The sequence below is a fragment of the Pongo abelii genome, chromosome 9 (assembly GCF_028885655.2).
Source record: "Pongo abelii isolate AG06213 chromosome 9, NHGRI_mPonAbe1-v2.0_pri, whole genome shotgun sequence".
Taxonomy (NCBI): domain Eukaryota; kingdom Metazoa; phylum Chordata; class Mammalia; order Primates; family Hominidae; genus Pongo; species Pongo abelii.
In genome coordinates this window covers 103,954,424-103,976,282 of record NC_071994.2, presented here as the reverse complement: position 1 = coordinate 103,976,282, position 21,859 = coordinate 103,954,424, and the positions used below count along the sequence as shown (strand labels likewise).

The 21,859-nt window shown below is 36.5% G+C and overlaps 1 protein-coding gene across 3 annotated transcripts in view; it reads right to left on the bottom strand.

The window, feature by feature from the left end:
* Positions 1 to 21,859, bottom strand: part of ARHGAP42 (Rho GTPase activating protein 42) — a 313,798-nt gene that overhangs the window by 14,808 nt on the left and 277,131 nt on the right. For all 3 annotated transcript variants that reach the window (XM_002822385.5, XM_009246979.4, XM_054524968.2), the window contains exons 13-21: positions 20,106 to 20,168; positions 19,062 to 19,136; positions 18,259 to 18,343; positions 17,528 to 17,586; positions 14,218 to 14,323; positions 6,545 to 6,704; positions 5,242 to 5,386; positions 3,418 to 3,798; positions 2,884 to 3,040 (exon numbers count right to left, since the gene is read on the bottom strand). In XM_002822385.5, the coding sequence (XP_002822431.1) occupies positions 2,884 to 3,040; positions 3,418 to 3,798; positions 5,242 to 5,386; positions 6,545 to 6,704; positions 14,218 to 14,323; positions 17,528 to 17,586; positions 18,259 to 18,343; positions 19,062 to 19,136; positions 20,106 to 20,168 (1,231 nt within the window). The remainder of the gene's footprint in view (positions 1 to 2,883; positions 3,041 to 3,417; positions 3,799 to 5,241; positions 5,387 to 6,544; positions 6,705 to 14,217; positions 14,324 to 17,527; positions 17,587 to 18,258; positions 18,344 to 19,061; positions 19,137 to 20,105; positions 20,169 to 21,859) is intronic.

Here is a 21,859-nt window from a genome sequence, read left to right as displayed (position 1 = left end):
GACCCTTCTCAAAAGAAGACATTTATGCAGCCAAAACACACATGAAAAAACGCTCATCATCACTGGCCATCAGAGAAATGCAAATCAAAACCACACTGAGATACCATCTCACACCAGTTAGAATGGCAATCATTAAAAAGTCAGGAAACAACAGGTGCTGGAGAGGATGTGGAGAAATAGGAACACTTTTACACTGTTGGTGGGACTGTAAACTAGTTCAACCATTGTGGAAGTCAATGTGGCGATTCCTCAGGGATCTAGAACTAGAAATATCATTTGACCCAGCCATCCCATTACTGGGTATATACCCAAAGGACTATAAATCATGCTGCTATAAAGACACATGCACACGTATGTTTATTGCGGCATTATTCACAAAAGCAAAGACTTGGAACCAACCCAAATGTCCAACAATGATAGACTGGATTAAGAAAATGTGGCACATATACACCATGGAATACTATGCAGCCATCAAAAATGATGAGTTCATGTCCTTTGTAGGGACATGGATAAAATTGGAAATCATCATTCTCAGTAAACTATCGCAAGGACAAAAAACCAAACACCGCATATTCTCACTCATAGGTGGGAATTGAACAATGAGAACACATGGACACAGGAAGGGGAACATCACACTCTGCGGACTGTTGTGGGGTGGGGGGAGGGGGGAGGGATAGCATTGGGAGATATACCTAATGCTAGATGACGAGTTAGTGGGTGCAGCGCACCAGCATGGCACATGTATACACATGTAACTAACCTGCACATTGTGTACCTGTACCCTAAAACCTAAAGTATAATAATAATAAATTTAAAAAAAATAAAAAATAAAAAATAAAAGAAAATGTGGCACATATACACCATGGAATACTATGCAGCCATAAAAAATGATGAGTTCATGTCCTTTGTAGAGACATGAGAGACATAGATGAAATTGGAAATCATCATTCTCAGTGAACTATCGCAAGGACAAAAAACCAAACACCACATGTTCTCACTCATAGATGGGAATTGAACAATGAGAACACGTGGACACAGGAAGGGGAACATCACACTCTGGGGACTGTTGTGGGGTGGGGGGAGGGGGGAGGGATAGCATTAGGAGATATACCTAATGCTAAATGGCGAGTTAATGGGTGCAGCACACCAACATGTATACATATGTAACTAACCCGCACATTGTGCACATGTACCCTAAAACTTAAAGTATAATAATAATAATAATAAAACAAACAAACAAACAAAGAACTGTTGTTCATTCTTCTAGCTAAGAACACACTAATTATAACACTATTGATGTATTTTTTTATATGTGAACATATGTCTGTAAAGTGAAAAGGGCAAGCTCTGAAAATATGGCCAATAAACAAATCTGTAGATTTACATCTTGTTTCAAATCATGGAGGGCAAGGCAGAGAGGATATGTTCTAACTGAACAGGTAAGACTATGAGGTATGACTGAAAAGAATTGAAAGAGTTTCTATATTTACTGGAAGACTCTATAAAATTCCTTGATGTTCTAAGCTAGATTTTTTAAAAATCTATCTTACCTCTTTAATTGACAAACTCTTCTCCCAGAGCCAAGCCATTTGATTATCTCAAAGATCATTTTACACCTAATATACAACACACACTTTCCTCATTTGAATTTCTACTTTATCAGTACAATCACAAAAGAGAAACTCTTCTCTTTCCTCCACAAAGAATGGAGTTTATATTCTCTCATCTTCCCTAATACATTGGCTTAACATTTCTTTCCCTTAATGGGTAGAACTACACACAGTGGGGATTAGACACACTGCCAAATATATCTGCCTATACCACTGTAAATGGATTTCTAACCAAAAGAGATAATGTACATTGAACATGCTGCGCAACCAAAAGGTTCCTGTCAGAGAAAAGGATGAACTAATGAATTTATGACACAGTTCCTATAGAAACAGGCTTAGTAAAATGTCTTACTGGACGTTTAACGAATAATTAAAATGTCAGGAAGAATGCCATCATATTAAAAATGGAGGTGATAAAACAGAAGGAGCACAGAATTGAAGTCAGAGAACCCTAGGTTGGAAACGGTAGAAAAGCATCAGTTCTTGTCAGCTCTAAAATGTGGTTTATACTACCCATTTCAAAACGACACTGCAGACCTTAAAAGAGATAACTCATGTAAACACATCCAGCAATGGCTCAGAGAACATTAGGAAATTCTCAGCAAATGTCAGGAAAACAAAATGAAAGGGAAAGAAACTTTTTATCTCCCGTTTTTGCTTACTTATTTAGCCAGGTTTCCATTGTTCTTCACCCACTTTGTACTCACGTCTATGTACCCTTCTCCTATCAGCCTTTACACTTCTGCATCATTTCTTTTGATGAGAAGTACCCACTTTTGCCTTTCATATTCCTCATTCTCTACTAGCTTGTTTAAATCAGTGAGGACTCAGGTATGGGGGCATAGGATGGAAGTGAGAAAGAAGCTGCTTTAAAACAGTGAGGAGAGCAGGGACCTGGCTTATAGTCAATGCGTGGCAGTCTCTTCAGCGGAGAGATGGATGCTTAGCTTTTAATGGGAACACTTTTAGTTCCAAAGCTTATAACTATGGTATTATACATCAGTTTTCATTTCCTCAAATTAAGTCATAGCTCTGCTTCAAAGGAAAGTGCTGGAAGTGCTGCCCTGGGAGATTCTGTACATATCCGAAGACTTCCACATCACTCATAGAAAAGAATAGAAGAATAGAGTCTTACAGAAGTGGACTGTACCTACTCTACAGATAAAGTATTCCCAACGTATTCAACTTGTGGGATTCCCAAGAGTTCTTCTGAAACACTCAACTCCTCTCTGTATCCCTGGGAGACACAGCAAATATACAAATGCTCACTTACACTGAGCCGGGACGCTGATAGCCATTGCTTGAGGCAGTGTCTAGTCTTAATCTCCTGCACATTTTTGGAGGCAGGTCTGGGTTTGGTGAAGCTTTGGGTGTCTCCTTGGAACCTACGGAAGTTAAGCTTTGAATAGATCCACTGTAGCTCTTGTTTCCTAAAAAGAAAGCCCAAGAAAATAGGCAAGGTGCTATTAGACAACATAATAGCAATAACACGTACATGTGCACAACAAAAGGAAGCATTTTTCTCTGAGCCCAAATGGGAAGGTACAGAATGTTCTTTGAGTACAGCAACCCATCACTTGGGGAGATCAAAATCTACAGTAATTGCAAAGACATCACTTCACAGACATGGAAAGATTCAGGAAAAATGTCACAGTGCCTAGGTTGTAAAATCCAAGCACAGGAACAAAGTAGATAAGCATCATTAGTTTCTCCACTATTAACTTTATCCCTGCTTAACCATGCTGAATAATCCAGCAAAAGTGACACTGAGACAATGACATCTTGCACAAGTTCCACTCTGCCTTACCTTCAGCTGCAGAGATGGATCTGAGAGAAGAAGCAGAAGTTCTTTTCAGTCCTGAAAGCCCATAAGGCCCTTTCTTGACTAGGTCTATGGGTGGGGAAACGTCTCCTGGGCTAGTGACCGAAGCAACACTCTGGCAGTCTGATTCTGCATCTGTCTTGGTTGCATCTTCTCTGGAACTTGATTCAGGACTAGTTGTCCAGAGACCAAGGCTTTTCTGTCCATTGGAAGATGACGGGGTTGCAATCCAAGGAATCCCTCCAGATTTCTCCCGGGGCTGGCAGGAAGCTGACTTTGTAGTGCTATTTTGTTCAGAGGAATGAGAAGAGAGTGACTCAATGCTCCCCATAGGTGTGCTGTCTGGGCTGCTGCTATAGGAGTCACCTAAGGAGTAGGAGGGAGAGAGACAAAAGCAACTGTAAAGCATCACCAAAACCCTTCTGTTCTCCAACTTACCATGTGTTCTGTGGCCACCTGACCCCATTTAAGTGGTAGGCCCCTACCTAGTACAGAGAACTGTCCTCAGTACTGGAGAAAGGCTTTAAAATATGCATTTGAACTTGCCAAACGTATTTTTCAATACTATTTTAGGAAGATTATATATGTACCTATGAACCACCTGCCTTTAGGTAATAACTTTACTTCTCAAAGCATAAGTGGGTTGACTTGAATTCCCACAAAATTTGTTTATGAAACAGGATTCAGAAGTAAGAGAAATAAGATTCCTTCATGATATTACAAGGAATCAATGAAAGGGGGTAGAGTAAAAACATATTTCTGCTTTCTTTTACTTTTCTGATCATAGGTGATAGATTCCAAGTTACAAAGTACTCAGCCTTCTTTCACTCAAAGGCACCATTAAATGTCAGTAGTAAATTACAAGTACCTCAATTTTCAAAGGCTTTTTTCCTTTCCTGCTAAGAATATAGAAATGTAAGAAACTGGCTATTTTGCTGGTTTTCTTTTCTAATGTTCCTAAAAGCAAGTTATAAGAAAAATCAGATAAAGCATAATAATGCATTTACATATATCTAAATTAAAAATTAGTAAACTATTTTTTTTAATTTTTCTGGGTACATAATAGGTATGCATATTTATGAAGAATATGGGATATTTTGATACAGGTGTGCAATGTGAAATAAGCACATCATGGTAACGAAGTATCCATCTCCTCAGGCATTTGTCCTTTGAGTTACAAACAATCCAATTACATTCTTTTAGTTATTTTAAAATATATAATTATTATTGACTATTTTCTATTAAATATTGACTGTGAGCAAAAAATTGGGGTGGGGGTTATAAAATAAAATGAGAACAGCCACAGTTTAATGTGTGCCATGGTGTCAAGGTGCCACCCACATCACCTTAGGACTTGGCTCAGAATTGTAAGTTAATGATAATGTATGTTGTTTCTTTTTATCTTTTCTCTTTCAGACACTGATACCCAAGAGATAATGCTTTAAGAACATAATGTGAAAGGAAGGAAGAAAATGACAGCTTCAGTCAGACTTTATCTTGCTTTCTTCTTTACCACTTTGACAATAGGACAAAACCTGCTACAAAGTAGCACCCAATGTACTTAATCACTGTTGCAGAAAAAAGGGTCTTGAGCCCTTTTTTCTTTTTTCCCTTTTGTATCAATAATGAATTTGCTTACCCAAGCAACTGTATAACTATTGTCAGAGAATATACAAATGATAAAAGAGGAGGTTTTGGGGAAAGAGCATCAGTGAGAACATCTTCTATTTCTACCTAATTACCAATACAGTGAAATACATCTGAACTAACGAATGAAGAAAGCATCTCCCTAAGGCCGGGTGCACTTACTATCAGGTTCGGCCAGGCATGGAGTATACCTCCCTCTGGGCTTCCTAGACCCTGTAGAGAGGCAGATTGCTCGTGTCCTTCGTGATCCAGATCGAGACTGAGGCTGAGGAAGAGGAATGCTTGGGTCTGGAGCAGTATGAAAAATCTACATATAAGAAAAATGGACCAAGGTCAATAAAAGGGTGATATTGCCACTTTCATCATAAAATAAGCTTTGAACTATATGCTACTTAATCAGCTGCAAAAAATAAGTATCCTAGAGCAATTGTAACTTTTCCATTTATCTGGAGTATTATTTCTTTCACGGGGTTTTCATTTTCATTCTTTCCCATTTCCCAAAAGTAAAATTTAGAAGATCTTTCAGTAACTTTAAGAAACCTTCCAAATATGAACAAGACATATTGATGGTTTTTATTGTAATATTCTCTTTCCACCTTCATACTCTGAAAAAACATAACCTGAGAGGAACTGAGGCTCATTCTGTATCATTTCTCCCACTGAATGGCTCCTTGCTTCTCAGGAGAAGATGCTGCCATGCTGTTGGCTCTGAGCTGCCAAGGAGTGTGGCTAGCTGCAGGTTAAGGTATGAGCAGAGCTACAGGACACAGCCATGTGCTCTTGCGTTGTGAGAGAGCTTGTGCCCTTAGATAGACACTAAGGGCATGCTTCCGTGGGTGCTGGGAAGGGACCCAGGGGAGGAGACGGCCTTAATCATTCTCTCACAAGGACCAGATCAGAGATAAAAGGATTACAAATTGTTAGACCTTAAATGGCTCAATGTGCTTAATACTCCAACTAATTCAGCTTTCAAAATTTCCCATTTTCATAGTTATTCTAAGATCTCACTTTTTTCAAGAAATCCTTCTTAGGGACTAGATATAGAGAAGACTTCAAGACTGTTGCCTATATTTTTTTCTTTTGTTTAGTTAGAACATTACCTCTATATAATTAAGAGTTTGGTTTCAAAGGGATACAAAGAGAAGGTTAAAATAGAACCAACCACAAAGTGATTTTAAAATGTTCTCTGCATAGGAGTAACAAACTTACCATACAATGTAAAGAAGAAAACCTTTATGTAGAAGGTTTATGTAGAAGGAAAGAAATTATGTAGAAGGAAAGAAAACCACCTAACTGAAGGATTTTGAGAAGCACTTAAAAACTCAACAACAAGGAAAGAAAATTGAAGTCCCCATTAGGAAGTAATTTATACAAAACTTATGAGCTCACAGATGATACAAATGCAAAATTCCTTTATAAAACCAAGACATAAAACTTGACACTTCCACATGAAAATTCAGCCTACCTTTTCATAGTGCTCTATCAGAATTTCTACCACAATATTCTGAAATTTAATATTCATCATAGCAGCCACAGTTTCTTCCTGTGCTCTCATTAGAGTTGGGCCAAATATGACACCAAGATTTGAGACAGTCATGAGATTTTGTTGGCTGTGTAGTGATACTCTGCAAATAACAAGTAACAAAAATATCTTAAGTTATATGTTTCAAAATTATGAAATAGTCTCTTCTATCAAATTTGTGGTGCAAAAAATGTAAAATATGCCATTATAGGGAAATTGTCCTACTTTTAGCCACTTCCAATTGGCATTTGGAGTACAGCCTAAAAAGATGTAAACAGATAACATTAACTCAAGTAAAACGTAATTACAGGCAAAACAAAATCTATTAAAGAAAAAAACCCCTAATTTCCTAAATCAAGTACAATTACCCTAGAAAGATGATCAGCTGTTTGGTATTTTCAATGCTACTATACTTCTTTTGGAACAAACAGTTAAGAGTAGACTGGTGGCAATTTTATTCAGAGTCACCAAACATATTATTGAGAACCTATTGCCAGGAATTTTCCTACATATTATTGTATTTAATCTTCCCAGTAAGTCAGATATTCCTATTGTACAAATTTTAAAAACCTCAGAGGCTCCTAAAGAAACATGTATTTTGAGGTCACAAAAAATTCAGGACAGAGGTGCTGTTTCAATTCAGGTCTCCTGACTGCAAGTCAGTGGGTTCCTTGAGCTCCTGGGATAGATCATTGGGCAACACGTTTCTTTTCTTTCTCCTTCCTCTTTCCATCCATTCATCCATCCATCCATCCATCCATCCATCCAAAACTTCCCTGAGTACCTCCCTAGTATTCGGTGCTGTGCTAGGCAAACAGTGAGACAAGGAGATGTGGTAGCATCATTGCTGGCTTGACAATCAAATCAAAAACCTCTGATATCACTGACCTGAGTGAAGTAATCCTAGCAACTCTCAGGAATGACTTTGACTAGTTCACTAATTTATTCTGGAAATTAGATACATTCTTTAGAGGATACCTCATTTGTTTGACTTATCTTTTAGTTTAACCACTCACTTTTCTATCTTATTCCAAGTCAGGTTATTAGTATAACACAAGATTATGTTTATGTCGAACTGACCAGGCATCACAAACTGCATTCTACAACCAAAAGTAAGATTTTATGGGAAATCCAGGATTTTAGACTATCCATGCAACTCCTGTCACAAAATAGGAAGAGAAGGCTGCCATGCTGACTGACGTTTTCCTTATGCCATAGAGAGCACTAGCTAAGAAAGCATTTAGCTCAAGTAAGAAGAGTTTCATTCCAAGTTTCCGTTTAATATAATCAAATATTATACATTAATTGCTTAATATGTATTAGAAAATCTACCCAGGAAAGTAGTATGTAAATGTAGTAAGCCTATCTAGATTCAGAGCTTGGATCCATCTCTTGGAAGTTGGGTAAGCTTATTTATGTTATTTAATAACTCTAGGTTTTGGTTTCCTTATCTGTAAATTATATATATAACAACTCACGTTGGGTTGTTGCAAGAACTAAATAATAAATTAAATTGTATATGATCTCAAGATAATATTATCCCTGAAATTAAATTAGCTTTAGGCACTCTTGCTAAAATGTCATGGTTCCCGTAATGTAAATAAAGTGGAATACAGTTAATATTAAGCTCATTAGCAATAAACTTGGGAATCTCAAAAACTTGGTTTTGAAAGGTGGGTTAATGACTACATTGCACAGAAGATGGATTATTTTGATGACTGATTTTCTTTTCATTGAATTTTCTTTCTGCTGGGCTACTCAATTGATACAGACTCCCACCACTCACCATTTCAGCAGGTTCTACTACTTATTCCCTCAATTCATGTAGGGAGCTGATACTCAACTGCTGTCTCCTGGAACATCTCTCTTTCTTTTATTAAAAGAGGAAATGTATATCAGGATCTGTCAACTTGTATTGTTTCAAATCTAGGAGTTTACACGTAAAGAAACCAACATCATATACTTAAGAGTTCTACTTACGGAAATGGTAGAACATAAGGAACCCCCATGGATCCAACACCCAGAGAAAAAATCATAACGGATAAAAATTATTATTTAAAAACATAACCAAAAACACTTAAAGTCTCTATAAAAAAAAACTTAAAGAATAAAGAAATATTTGTTCAAGCAAATCTACTAATTATCAGTAAGAAAAGCCAAGAGTCTGTGGCTTTTGAGGTACAACTGGCTCCCTCTTTCTTCCACCCCCAGCTCAATATGACTAAAACTTCACTCTGGGCAAATGTGGCCAAGAAGACAGGGCTCCCTCTCTTCTCAGCCCCAAGTCAAGTGATGCAGTATCTCATGGGGTTGGCAGGCTGTGAGCATATCTCAGGCCCTCTACCTCTGGGTTGCAGAGGCTGAATTCCCAGTGAATGCAACTCGAAAGGCACTCACTGGGAATTCAGCCTCTGAAACCCAGAGAATTCTTTGCCTCCAACTAGCCAGACATCTAGGGTGGATGGCTTTTCCTGAGGTGCAGCAGGCCAAGAATATTGGTGCCAAAATCTCCCTCGTTTCAGGACTACCTCCCTCAGCCAGTGCCAAGGGCAATGGGTCAAAGATTTTACCCAGAGGGGGTGGAGTCCATAAGAACAGAAAACTCTGACTCTCTCGCTAAATCATAAGAAATAACTAGGGAAAGAGACAGAAAGAGCCTTTTTAGCATCATAACAAATCTCAAAGACTGTTTTTTTTTTTTTTTTTTTTTTTTAAGTGACCTGGCAAGGAGCTGGAATTTAACTGGATATGCTCCAGGGTGTTGTCAAAAACAACAGAGCAATCTACTAGCAGTTAGTGAAAACTAACAAGCTGGCTGTGATACCAAATGAAGCAGACATATTTATAGATCAGCTAAGGAAATAAACAGAACTCTCCTGAAACTACTGTTATCCTTGGGTGACTGTGGTCATGTCCGAGGCTGCATTCTCTGAAGGGATAATAGAAGAGGCTTCACACAGAGGGGGAAACAGACTTCATTAAAATAATTCACTAAAGATACTAAATTAGTCTGGGCACGGTGACCCAAACCTGTAATCCCAGCACTTTCGGAGGCCAAGGCGGGTGGATCACCTGAGGGTCAGGAGTTCAAGACCAGCCCGACCAACATGGTGAAACTTCATCCCTACTAAAAATACAAAATTAGCTGGGTGTGGTGGCGAGTGCCTGTAATTCCAGCTACCTAGGAGGCTGAGGCAGGAGAATCACTTGAACCCGAGAGGCAGAGGTTGCAGTGAGCCGAGATTATACCACTGCACTCCAGCCTGGGTGACAGAGTGACACTCTGTCTCAACAAAAAAAAAGATACTAAATAAACAAAAAAACAACAATAAAAGCTAGAGAGAATCAGTAATAGTATCAGTATTAGTTGCTACAAAACAGTAGCTAAAATGCCATGTCGTCAACCAAAAATTATGACAATGCAAAGAAACAGCAAAGTGTGACTCATACACCAGGAAAAAAGTAGATAATAAAAACTGCCTGTGAGCAGACCCAAACGTCAGACTTAAACAGAAAAAGACTTCAAAGAAATCATAAATATATCCAAAGTCCTCAAGAAAACCATGTCTAAAGATAAAGGAAAGTACAGAGGTGTGGTGGCAATGTTTCATCAAATAGAGAATGTCAATAATGAGAAAGAGGTTATTTTAAAAATAAGAACCAAATGTAAACTGAAGTTGAAAAGCACAATAGCTGAAATGAAAAGTTCATTACTGGGGTTCAACACTAAATTAGACCTGGCAGAAGAGTGAATCAGTAAACTTGAAGTATCATGGAGACTATGCAATCTGAGGAATGGAGAGAAAGAAAAAAAATAAAGAAAGATAGATCATCAGAAAAAAATCTGTGATATTAAGCACACTCATAAATGCATAATGGGAGTACCATTAGCAGATGAAAGAGAGAAGTAGAAAAAAATATGCAAAGATATAGTGGCTGAAAGTTTTCCAAATTTAATTTAAAACATTAATCTATATATCCAAGATGCTCAACAAACTCCAAGTGGAATAATTGCAAAGATATCCACAGCAAGACACATCACAGTAAAAGGGCTGAAGCCAAAGACAAAAAGAAAATTCTGAAAGCATCAAAAGAAAAAGTCTTATTGGGGTCTACAAGGAACCCCAATAAGCTTATTTCTCAATAGAAACAATAAAGGCTAGAAGGCAGAGGGATGGCATATTCAAAATGCTTAAAGAAAACAAAGTCTGCAAACTAAGAATCTTCTATCCAGCAAAACTAACCTGCAAAAAGGAAGGTGAAATAAAGGCATTTTCAGGAAAACAAAAATTGAGAGAACTTATTGCTAGCAGATCTGCATGACAAAAAATACTAAAAGATGTTCTTCAGGCTGAAGGCAAGTGACCTTAGACTGTAATTCAAATGTACATGTAAAAACAAACAAACAAACACACAATAAACAAAAAAAAAACCCAGTGTAGGTAATTATGTAATTAAAAGAGTATAAATACATATTTCACCTCCTTCCTTTTCTTGATTTTAAAATGCAATTTTAATAATATGTATGTATTAATAATTATATTGTTGGGCCTATAACATTTAAAAATGTGATATATATGACAGTAACAGCACAAATGAAAAGCATAAAGCAAAGCTGTACTGGAGTAAGAAAATAATACCAGATGGTAACTCAAATTCACAGAACAAATGAAAAGGTTAAAAAATGGTAAGTAAGAAGGTTAATAAATGTATCAAACTCTGTAAATGTACTTACTCCTCTTCCCTCAACTTCATTAAGAGGCATAAAATTACATAAATAATTATAACAATGGATTGTTGGGATATAACATATATAGATATAACGTTTATTAATGATAGCACAAAAAGGAGAAAGAGGAAACAGAACTATGTAAAAACAATGTTTCTATGCTCACATGAATTAAGTTAAGTAGATTCTGATAAGATGTATATTATAAGCCCTAGAAAATCTATTAGGACAAGAAAGCAGTAAAATTGAAACTGAATAGCAAAGACAACATGAAACGTATAGAAAACAAAAAGAAAAATGGTAGATATAGGTCCAACCACATCAATAATAACATTAAATGTGAATAGATTAAACAATACAATCAAAAGTCAGAGATTATCAAAGTGAATTGAAAAACAGTAAGATCCAACTATATGCTTTCTACAGTAGATATACACTGGACTCAGAAATACAAACAGGTTGAAAGTAAAAGGATAGAAGATGTATCATGCAAACAGTAACCAAATGAAAGCCAGAAGAACTGTACCAATATCATACAAAATAGATTTTAAAACAAAGAAATGCTATTAGAGATAAAGATAAAATATAATGATAAAAGGATCAATCTGGCCAGGTGTGGTGGCTCACGCCTGTAATCCCAGCACTTTGGGATGTTGAGGTGGATGCATCACGAGGTCAAGACAGTGAGACCATCCTGGCCAACATGGTGAAACCCGTCTCTACTAAAAATACAAAAATTAGCTAAAATTAGCTAGGCGTGGTGTCACATGCCTCTAGCCCCAGCTACTCAGGAGGCTGAGGCAGGGGAATCGCTTGAACCCAGGAGATGGAGGTTGCAGTAGGCCCAGATCGCGCCACTGCACTCCAGCCTGGCGACAGAGCGAGACTCCGTCTCAAAAAAACAAAAGGGTCAATCTAACAGGAATATATAACAATTATAAACATATATATACATAGCTAATAACAGAGTACCCAAATACATGAAGCAAAGTCATGTGCTCCTGAGTGGGCTTTCCAAACACAGAACCAAGAGTTTTGTTTAGTTTCACATTTGTACTGAGTAAGGATTATTGGTCACCTGAATATTCTTGAATTAAAAACATCGATTGGCAAATTTAATACCACTAGCAAATATCCATGTGTAAAATCCAAAGGTTTTCATTTAGGAGACATCAACTTTCACTTTTTCCTTTATATTCAAAAGAAATTCCATAATAATTTTCTAAAATGTTATATCTCCTAATGAATACATAAGTCCACCCAAAATATATATTTTTTGTAATTTAATAACACTTTTAAATATTTAAATTTAGTTGAGAATCAAAGAAAACACCACAGATAGCAAACAAAAGGACTCTTAGGAAGAAAGCAATGATTTATACTGTTACTCAGAGTTCATTAATGGAAATTTGGAATCAGTCTTTAGTCTTTGGAATCCCAATCTAGGTTGACTGTCCTAATTTTTTTTCAGCCATGAAAGGTTGCCACAGATCAAGAGTGTTATTAGCTGTTTGCTGTTTTCATAAGTAAATTTGTGGTGATCTGAATGCACATTCCACAGCTGCTGTTCAGTGAGCAGGGATTGACCTTTTGTAAGTTCAGAAAGAAGCCAGGAATGGTGAGGAAGGATGAGCAAAGTAAGTTATATTTCAAATGTATATGGCTCAAATAAGCATATATTGGGTTACTACTTATTACAAAGGATGAAGGATTAATCATTTTATTGTAAACCATGGTACTCATTAAAATGGGAAATATCCCTATTAAATACTAAATAATGCTACAGGAAATTCTTAAGTAAGTTTAAAACTGGATTTAGACATTTGTTTCCAGCAGCATGGCAAACTCACTTTGGGCTTAAATATGTGTTTGTCTCTCTCTCTGTATCTTTCAATTTATAGAGAGATAGATAGTAGACAGATACAATATTTATAATGATTAATTTTACATGTCAACTTGGCTAGGCTATGATACCCAGATATTTGGTTGAAGATTATCCTAGATGTTTCTATTAAGGTATTTTGTTCAGATGACATCATCATTTAAATGAGTAGTCTTTAAGTACTTTAAGTACTTTAAGTAGTCTTTAAGTAGATTACCCTCCAAAATGTGGGTGGGCCTCATCCAATCAGTTGAAGATCTTAAAAGAAAAAAACTGAGTTCCCAGAGTAAGAAGGTATTCTGTCTCAAGATTGCCTTTGGATTCAAGCTTCAACATCAACTCTTCCCTGCCAACCTGCCCTGCAGATTTCAGACTTATTAGCTTCCATAATCAAGTGAACCAATTCCTTAAAATCAACCAATCTCTATCTCTTTATATATATATTAAATATATGTACACACACTATTGCTTTTGTTTCTGCGGATAGCTCTGGCTAATACAGTATTTATCTACAAAGAGAGGTGTTAAATATATGAATAAACTAGCAGCAAAGTTAGAAAAATCTCCAGAGATCAAGTGAAATCATGAATACATGGAGGGAATCTAACAGTTAAGTGTTAGTTTGACCTAGGGGAATCTGTTGACTTTAGTAGTATAGAGCACTGGTCTTCAAACTCATTGCTTATAATGCACCTAAAAGAATAGGGAGGAAAAAAAACTATATACTCCTTCATTTTTAAGTTGACACATCTAATTGTTTCATCATTAGTTTAACAATTGCAAAGGATATAATTATTTGCATAATTATATGCAAATAAACATATACAGGTACACACACTCATATAGAAATATCTTAAAAACAAACTGCCATACTATTTTTTAAGCAAATTCAATGGACTCTAATTATAATACCAATGTTATAACATCATCACACACTTTAAAAAGACATGAACAAACTTAACAATGAACAATAAGTTAAATGAACAATGTAAGTTAGAGAATTACTTGACCAGATGCTTTATTAAGATGTCCAGCATCTCTCTGTTTTTCTCCGGCAATTTGTGCACCAATGCATGTACAGCCTCCACCCTGTAGTTTTGGTCATCAGATTCTGTTACATAAAAAAGATTGCAAATGCTCAAGTTTTAATTGTATTCAACTGGGTATGTAAACATCAGTAATCGAATCACAATTACCACTCCTACCCCTTATGCCTCACAGGCACTGCTTCATGTAGTACTGTCATTATCATTCCCTGTGGCTTGCAGAAGTTGAGTAACTTGCCCATGGTCATGAAGTTAGGAAGTAGAGAAGCCAAAGAAGCCCAGTTCTACTGATTCCACACAGATGCTCTTAGCCACTGAACTGTATACTTTGATACAGCCAAAACTCATCACCTGCTTGGGTTTTACTACCTGAAGACAGAATCAAACCTTTAGAAATGTGAATGATCACAGCAATTGCTATAGACGGCCTAATGTGCCAGTCATTAGAGTACGTATTAGCCCACTGATATGGTTTGGCTGTGTCCCCACGCAAATCTCATCTTGAATTGTAGTTCCCATAATCCCCACGTGTTGTGGGAGGGACCCAGTGGGAGGTGAGGTAATGGAATCATGGGGGCGGTTACCCTATGCTGTTCTCTTGATAGTGAGTGAGTTCTCACAAGATCTGATGGTTTTATACGGGGCTTTTCCCCCTGTCCTCAGCACTTCTCTCTCCTGCCGCCATGTGAGGAGGCACCTTCTGCCATGATTGTCAGCTTCCCGAGTCCTTCCCAGCCATGCAGAACTGTGAGTCAATTAAACCTCTTTTTCTTATAAATTACTGAGTCTTGGATATTTCTTCATAGCAGTGTGGTAATACACCCACAGAAAGCTCCTAGAGATTCAACCCAGTGTGACCAGATGAAGCCCCAGATTCCTCTCCTTATCTTACAAATATAAAGACCATACAGAAGGGCTGTTCTGAAATGTTAGCATTATTACATAAACACAAGCCCAATAGATTTTTAGCCCATAATGACAATGGTAAATGTAAAATGTAAGAAATCATCTATGGCAAGTGTCGTCTGTCAAGTCAAAGCTAAGATGTTGACATGTCTGCTAGAGAAATGTCTAACATTTCAGAACAAGAAAGCTTCATTTAACATTCTCTTACTGCAGCAAATAAGTTCTGGGGTGATTGCCCACTGTACCAAATTCTTTCTCCAGAAAGTACTTTGAATCATAGGATTCACATTATGGGACTACCATTTCATCTGGACGCAGATATTTAGACATGGAGTGAGGAGAGAGCCTGGCTCAGGCTAAACATGACGCCTAACCTAGCAAATGGAATGGAGACATCAAAAATCTGATGTTTCTGCATATGTGAAAAGGCAGATAATGTAAAATCAGGGCTGAAGTGACCAAATGTACTCCAAGAAAATCTGACTGGGAAGGAAAGTGAGAATGATAGAAATACAGTAGACAACAAAGATGAGCGATCCTCCAGAAAGAGTGAGTAGAGAAATGTCAAATCCCAAGTTGGCAGTTCCTGGTTGCAGGCTCATGGAAACCCTAACTTCTGTTCTGCCAAGGAATTCACTGAAATATCTCTTAGGATCTGAATAACTTCTTCTTTATACTGAGCTGGACTTTTGCTGCTTGAAACCAAATAACCTAATTTTCTTAACTTAACATCTAGTAAATATGGCTATGTTAGGTCCAGACAAAAGATGAGTTCTTATATATAAGATATATAAGAAATTTTAAATATCATGGTCATGAATATCATTATAATAATACAATCATCATACGCCACAGAAGCAAATGGAGAAAAAACTTGTGACCAAAAGCATGACTAAAACAATAAGCTCATTGAGCCATTTTAGCCAAGTAGCTCAAATTTCCTCTGTTATAAAGCAAAATTTCTGTTAAGAAAGGGTTCTGGGTTAAGAGTAAACAGAACGGAAAACTGGCTTGCAGCCCTCATTTTGCCATGAATTTATTAGTGTCATTGTACATGTTACTTGCCCCCTTTGGGTCCTGATTTCCTAGTTCATAGGATGAGAGGTCAGATTATATATTTTCTCTGGTCCTGTATGTCTTACAAAGATTTCTATGAAGAGGAGGTAGAGTGGAGAGCTTCAAGAGAAAACTAAATAGTGTAGATTTATATGAGATCATGTGGTTAGTCATAAACACTGGATTGAAAACCAAGGTCATTCAACTTTATCTGACACTTTTATCAGCACACATTTCCTGTGACATTACAATGTGTGCAAATAAACTAACGCAATTAATTTCTTTCTTGGATTGTGAAAAATAATCTGGTTGTAGTCACACCTCATACATCTTAACAATGAAATGCCAGCTCTTAATTGTTACAAGTTGTTGTGATGGGCTCAGATGGTACCTGGCACTTCAGTGTCAATGGTTTACAAATACACGTTACTAACTTCTCAGATAACATGTGTCAACTCTTCCTGCTAATATTTTAAATTGATCTATCTATTCATATCACATGATAGCAATCACAGATCTAAACAAATGACATAAATGTGATCATTGCAAATAAAATATGAAGGAGAGGGGATTGATGGAAGCACCTGCTGTCTGCCAAAAATATTTGAGTCATCTCCAGATTGAGGAATACAGCACATGAGCATGTGCAGGGACATAATTGTCAGTACATATTTAGAGTCCTGCTTAGTTGCTCTTACAAGAAACTGATATTTGTCATTCAAATAAAATGAAATTAGAATAATAATTTCTCATGGTTCTTTATAATCACCACACTTACCCAATGAGGTCTTACTAAGTGTCAAAATATTTCAGTTAATTCTGCAATTTCTTATTGGCTTCTAAACCACATTATAAATTACTAAACACCAGATTAACAACTTTTTTTTTTTTTTAATTTGAGATGGCGTTTCACTCTTGTTGTCTGGGCTGGAGTGCAATGGCGCGATCTCGACTCACCACAACCTCTGCCTCCTGGGTTCAAGCGATCCTCCTGCCTCAGCTTCCCGAGCAGCTGGGATTACAGGCATGCGCCACCATGCCCAGCTAATTTTGTATTTTTAGTAGAGACAGGGTTTCTCCATGTTGGTCAGGCTGGTCTCAAACTCCCGACCTCAGGTGATCTGCCAGCCTCGGCCTCCCAAAGTGCTGGAATTACAGGTGTGAGCCACTGCACCCGGCCCAGATTAACAACTTTTTAAGCAATACTTGAAAAAAATCTTCACTAGCTGATACTAGTAATATACGCCTAAGTACGGCAGCATAAAACTACATCAATTATAATGTGTATGTGATGCAAGTATACTTACTAACAGCAATGATAAAATCTTTGTGCAACTTGTAAGTCATCAGTGGTTCTGCAAGGCACCTACAACAGAGAAGTGAAGCACATGTTAGAATAGCAGTATCTTTTATTCTCCCCTAAACTTTAAATGTTTCTTTAAGAATTAGGTGACTGTTATTCATCAATTAAAAATAAAATAATACATAAATAAGTAAATAGAAGAATTGGGTGATTTGGCAGTATGATAAAGTTCCCGTAGTGGGGCCACAGAGAGACCTAAAACACAGACCTCGAAGACACCAATGTACTTCTTTCCATGACTGTATTAAGTACTTAGTATTTCTTTCCATGACTGTATTAAGAAGGGAGACTGGGAGTCTCCCAGTATCAGAATTACCTTACCAGAGGAACAAATATGAGAACAATAGTTAAAAAACAAAACAAAAACAACACAACTTTCCATTCCAATTTGTTATTTAAAAAAGTATATAAAAATCTCATATACATATGGGACAACAAATACCAATTCAGTACTCAAAATATTACATAGCCTTTTAAATTATTATTGAAAAAATCAAGTACAAGTTCCAGAACACTAAATGTAAATGTTACCATGTCATGCTATTTCACCTTATGTGAGGAAACTGAGCTACCGAGTGAAGCTTCTAGACACAGGCTCCATGAAGTCACGTGGTTACTACTCAAGGGGTGAGTCAGAGATTGCATCCAGAGTACCAGGAGTTAAACCCTCCTCACCTGAGGTAGTTTTTCAGCCCACTCGTTATTGTCTTATTGTCCCACAGTTCAATATCAATATCAATATCAGGAGGGGATTTAGGAGCTGGAAAGAATAAAACAAGGTGTTTAAATTGTGCAGTTCAAAGTATTTCTTATGCAAGTATGAAAAATGGGCACAAACATAAGTAGGTCAAAAGAGAGAAGTATTCATTTCTTAGAATGCCAAGAGTTAACGTTAGTACTGTTGTTTGTGTGAATTGATAAAAAGCTGACACTAAACCTCAAAGATATATCTTATGAAATAAGTCTCCCAAATGAAATTATTGCTAACTGTTAACATGACAGAGCACTTACCATGTGCCTAGCATGCTTCTAAGTGCTTTATGAAGATGAACATATTCAATCCTCACAACTTTTAAGAGGCAGGTACCATTATTATCCCTATTTTTATAAATGAGGAGGCTGAGACACAAAGACGTTAAGCAAATTACTCAAGGTCACAAAACCTGTAAGTGGCTGAGCTAGGATTCCAAATGACTCTAGCTAGCATCCATGCATCTTATTGTATCTCTAGCTTACCAAGGGACACTTGGGAGAAAAAAATACAGTATTATAAAAATGCCCCCTCAAATTCTCATTGTTCATCTATTATAAATAAACATTAAAAACTGAATACAATATGAACTTTAAATATTATTGGAAAATATTCAAAGACAAGCACTAGTCAAAGAAGCCTAGACAAGCACTAGTCAAAGAAGCCTATACTTTAGATTACCTATAAGAACACAAAAATTATGTAAGTTGCTTCATCCAAAACTTACAAAATGTGGTATTCATGAGTTTTTGAACTTTGGAGTTCACTCCTCCTATTCGGTAGAGTCCTAAAATGGTGATACCTAATGGGAAGGAAAATCACAAGAAAATGGCTTGAGATACAGCTTGGCAAGTACAGAATGTTAAAAACTCAGATATATGCTTAACAAAATTTGAAAGCTACTTATCCAATTTCACTGTCTAACTTTAGCAAAGCTATCCTGGAAATACCCATCAGACTTATATTTCTCAGAGCAGACACTGAACAGTGATTTGAAAGTCTTTGAAGATCTTCAAAGTAGAAAAGTGTAGCTGCCTATTCACCATTATTTGAATATAAAAAAGCAATGGAGATGGGAAGGGATGATCAATATTACTCATGTTCTATTTCTTCAGAGTCATGGAGTCTCCTGCATGTTGAAAAGTCCTATGGCATTTATATCTTCATTTTAGAGATGAGGAAACAGATTCAGAGAATTCAAGGTAACTACTTCTCAGAATGTTGATGTGGCAGCACTTAAAATTTAAATATAAGTTTATAGAACTCCAAAGCCCAATATGAATTTTGCTTTAGCCAAATTTTCCTGGAAGTGAGTTTAACGTTTAACTGGAGTGGACTTCAAGACAGAGGTCATGATTAAAATGAAGAAAGGTACCAAAACTGTGGCAGTGACAAATCAGTAAAAGAAAGAATATAAGGAAGGAAGGGAGTGAAGACAAGCTCCTTAAGAATCTTACCTCCTTAATGCTTGGAAAAAAAAAAATCAAAGAAGTGCTTGCAGTAATAAATAATGCAGGGTTTATCAATAAGAAGTACAGTGAGGCTGTATTAGGAAAAAAATCTAAAAAAGAAGTATGCCTAAAGCATGATTTTTAGTAAACTGAAGCTCAAGGTATAGCTATTTGTATACTGATACATACATTTATATCACTCTTAAAAATAATCCACGTTAATGACCAAATACATCTTCAATGATTCATCTACTCTGAGAGTTTTCTAGGTAAGAATGAGACATATGACAGGAATGCTATACCGATCAGGCAACACTGACCTCTTGTTTCCACAGCTTGAATGCATTTTCTCACAAAGTTGAACCCTGCTTCATTCAAATACACTGAAAATAAGAGAGAAATCGCATTAGGTGTTTACGCTGAACTCACATTCCCCCTTCAGTTGGCTCTGTTCACCGGGCCTTTATGACTCAACAGTAGAGAGGTTTTTTCCTGAGTCTTCTAAATATTTTGGTTAGAGGCTGACTTTTTATTTTGGGGTAGAAGTAGAGCAAGGAACTTCACCCTCACAGCTATTGTATCAACCTGCTAAGATCCTTCACAGAAAGTATATTACAATGATCTTATCCACTTTTTCTAAAAATAGCATTACTCCTTTACTACGTGTTTTCTTTCAGATGATAGGAGCAAATGCAGTAAGAATAAACCCTTATTATGTATTGAAACTTGTATTATAAAGCCTTTCACATATCCTTTCCCTTGATTCTCAAAACATTATGAGGTAAAGAAAAGGCTCTGCAGTCTTAAGATGATTCCCTGGGTTGCTGAAAACCTCCACTGCTCTCAGTTTTAAGCTCTAGAGTCCGGATTCTAACTCGGGTCTGATTCTATGCTCCATGTTCTATTTTTCATTTTGCTACCATATTTAAAATAATTCAAAACATGCATTGTCAGTCACTAAACATCCCCAAAAGGTCCTAGGATTACGAAATTGCAATTTATTTTCATTGTTTTTTGGCTAGATTTTCTTTGGATCAATTCTAATTTTTTTAAAGGGTTTTGGGGCCAGATCAAATTAGATTACTTATTTAAAGAGAAAGTATTTATTTAAAAAATACCAACACCCAGAGGAAAAACTGAAATTTTTTTGAACTATGATACAAATTTTCACCACATGTGGTAGAGACATGATTTTTAAAATATTCTCAAATAATGAGGAGAATTCAAACCAATACAAATTTAAAACTAACTTCCATTTAAAGACAGTAGATTAAATACATTCTTGTAACTCAAAATAGACCCCCAGACAAAAAAAAAATCAAAAAATTTATGATAAAAATCAAGAAAGGGTAACAGCAACAAACTACAAACTGAAAAAAATTCTAGGCACAGCAAGCCAATGGAGCTGAATTGATTGACAGAAAGGCGTGAAAAATCTGTGCCTAACAATGGAACTAGAGGTACTACCATGAAGAGGTATTTATTATGTGTTGTTAGGTGACAAAAGTAATCGACAGGACAATAAGGCCTATTTTCTCAAAATGTAAAAATTTGAGGGTATGTATGACTGTTTCTATTTTCCTAAGAAAAAACTCCACAAATGTATATGCAAACTACTGGTAAGGAGAAAGAGGGCAGAAGTTAGAAATTGTCATTTTTAATTCACTAGGCATTTTGGGATTATTTGACATTTTGAAAAAAATATATATATGTTTGTGTATGTGTGTGTGTGTGTGTGTGTGTATGTGTGTGTGTTTGTGTTTAGTACTCTAAAAAGAACTTCAAAACTCTAGAAACAAAAACGTCAAAACTAAAATAAATATTGCCATCAATGGGAAGTGGCTCATTTATTTCTTTGTCTCCAGTGTCCTAGATCAAGAGAACAGAACTCAGTGAATACTTTCAGTGAACTCAACACAAAAATGAATGGCCATGGCATCTCATTAGAGCGCAGCTGATGACCTACCTACATGGGAGTGAAGCTTTTCTTGGACACCAAAGAGAGACTGCTTGCTTCCAATAACCCCAAAATGCCCAGCATAACACTAAGCATTCAGATATTTTTAAATACTTT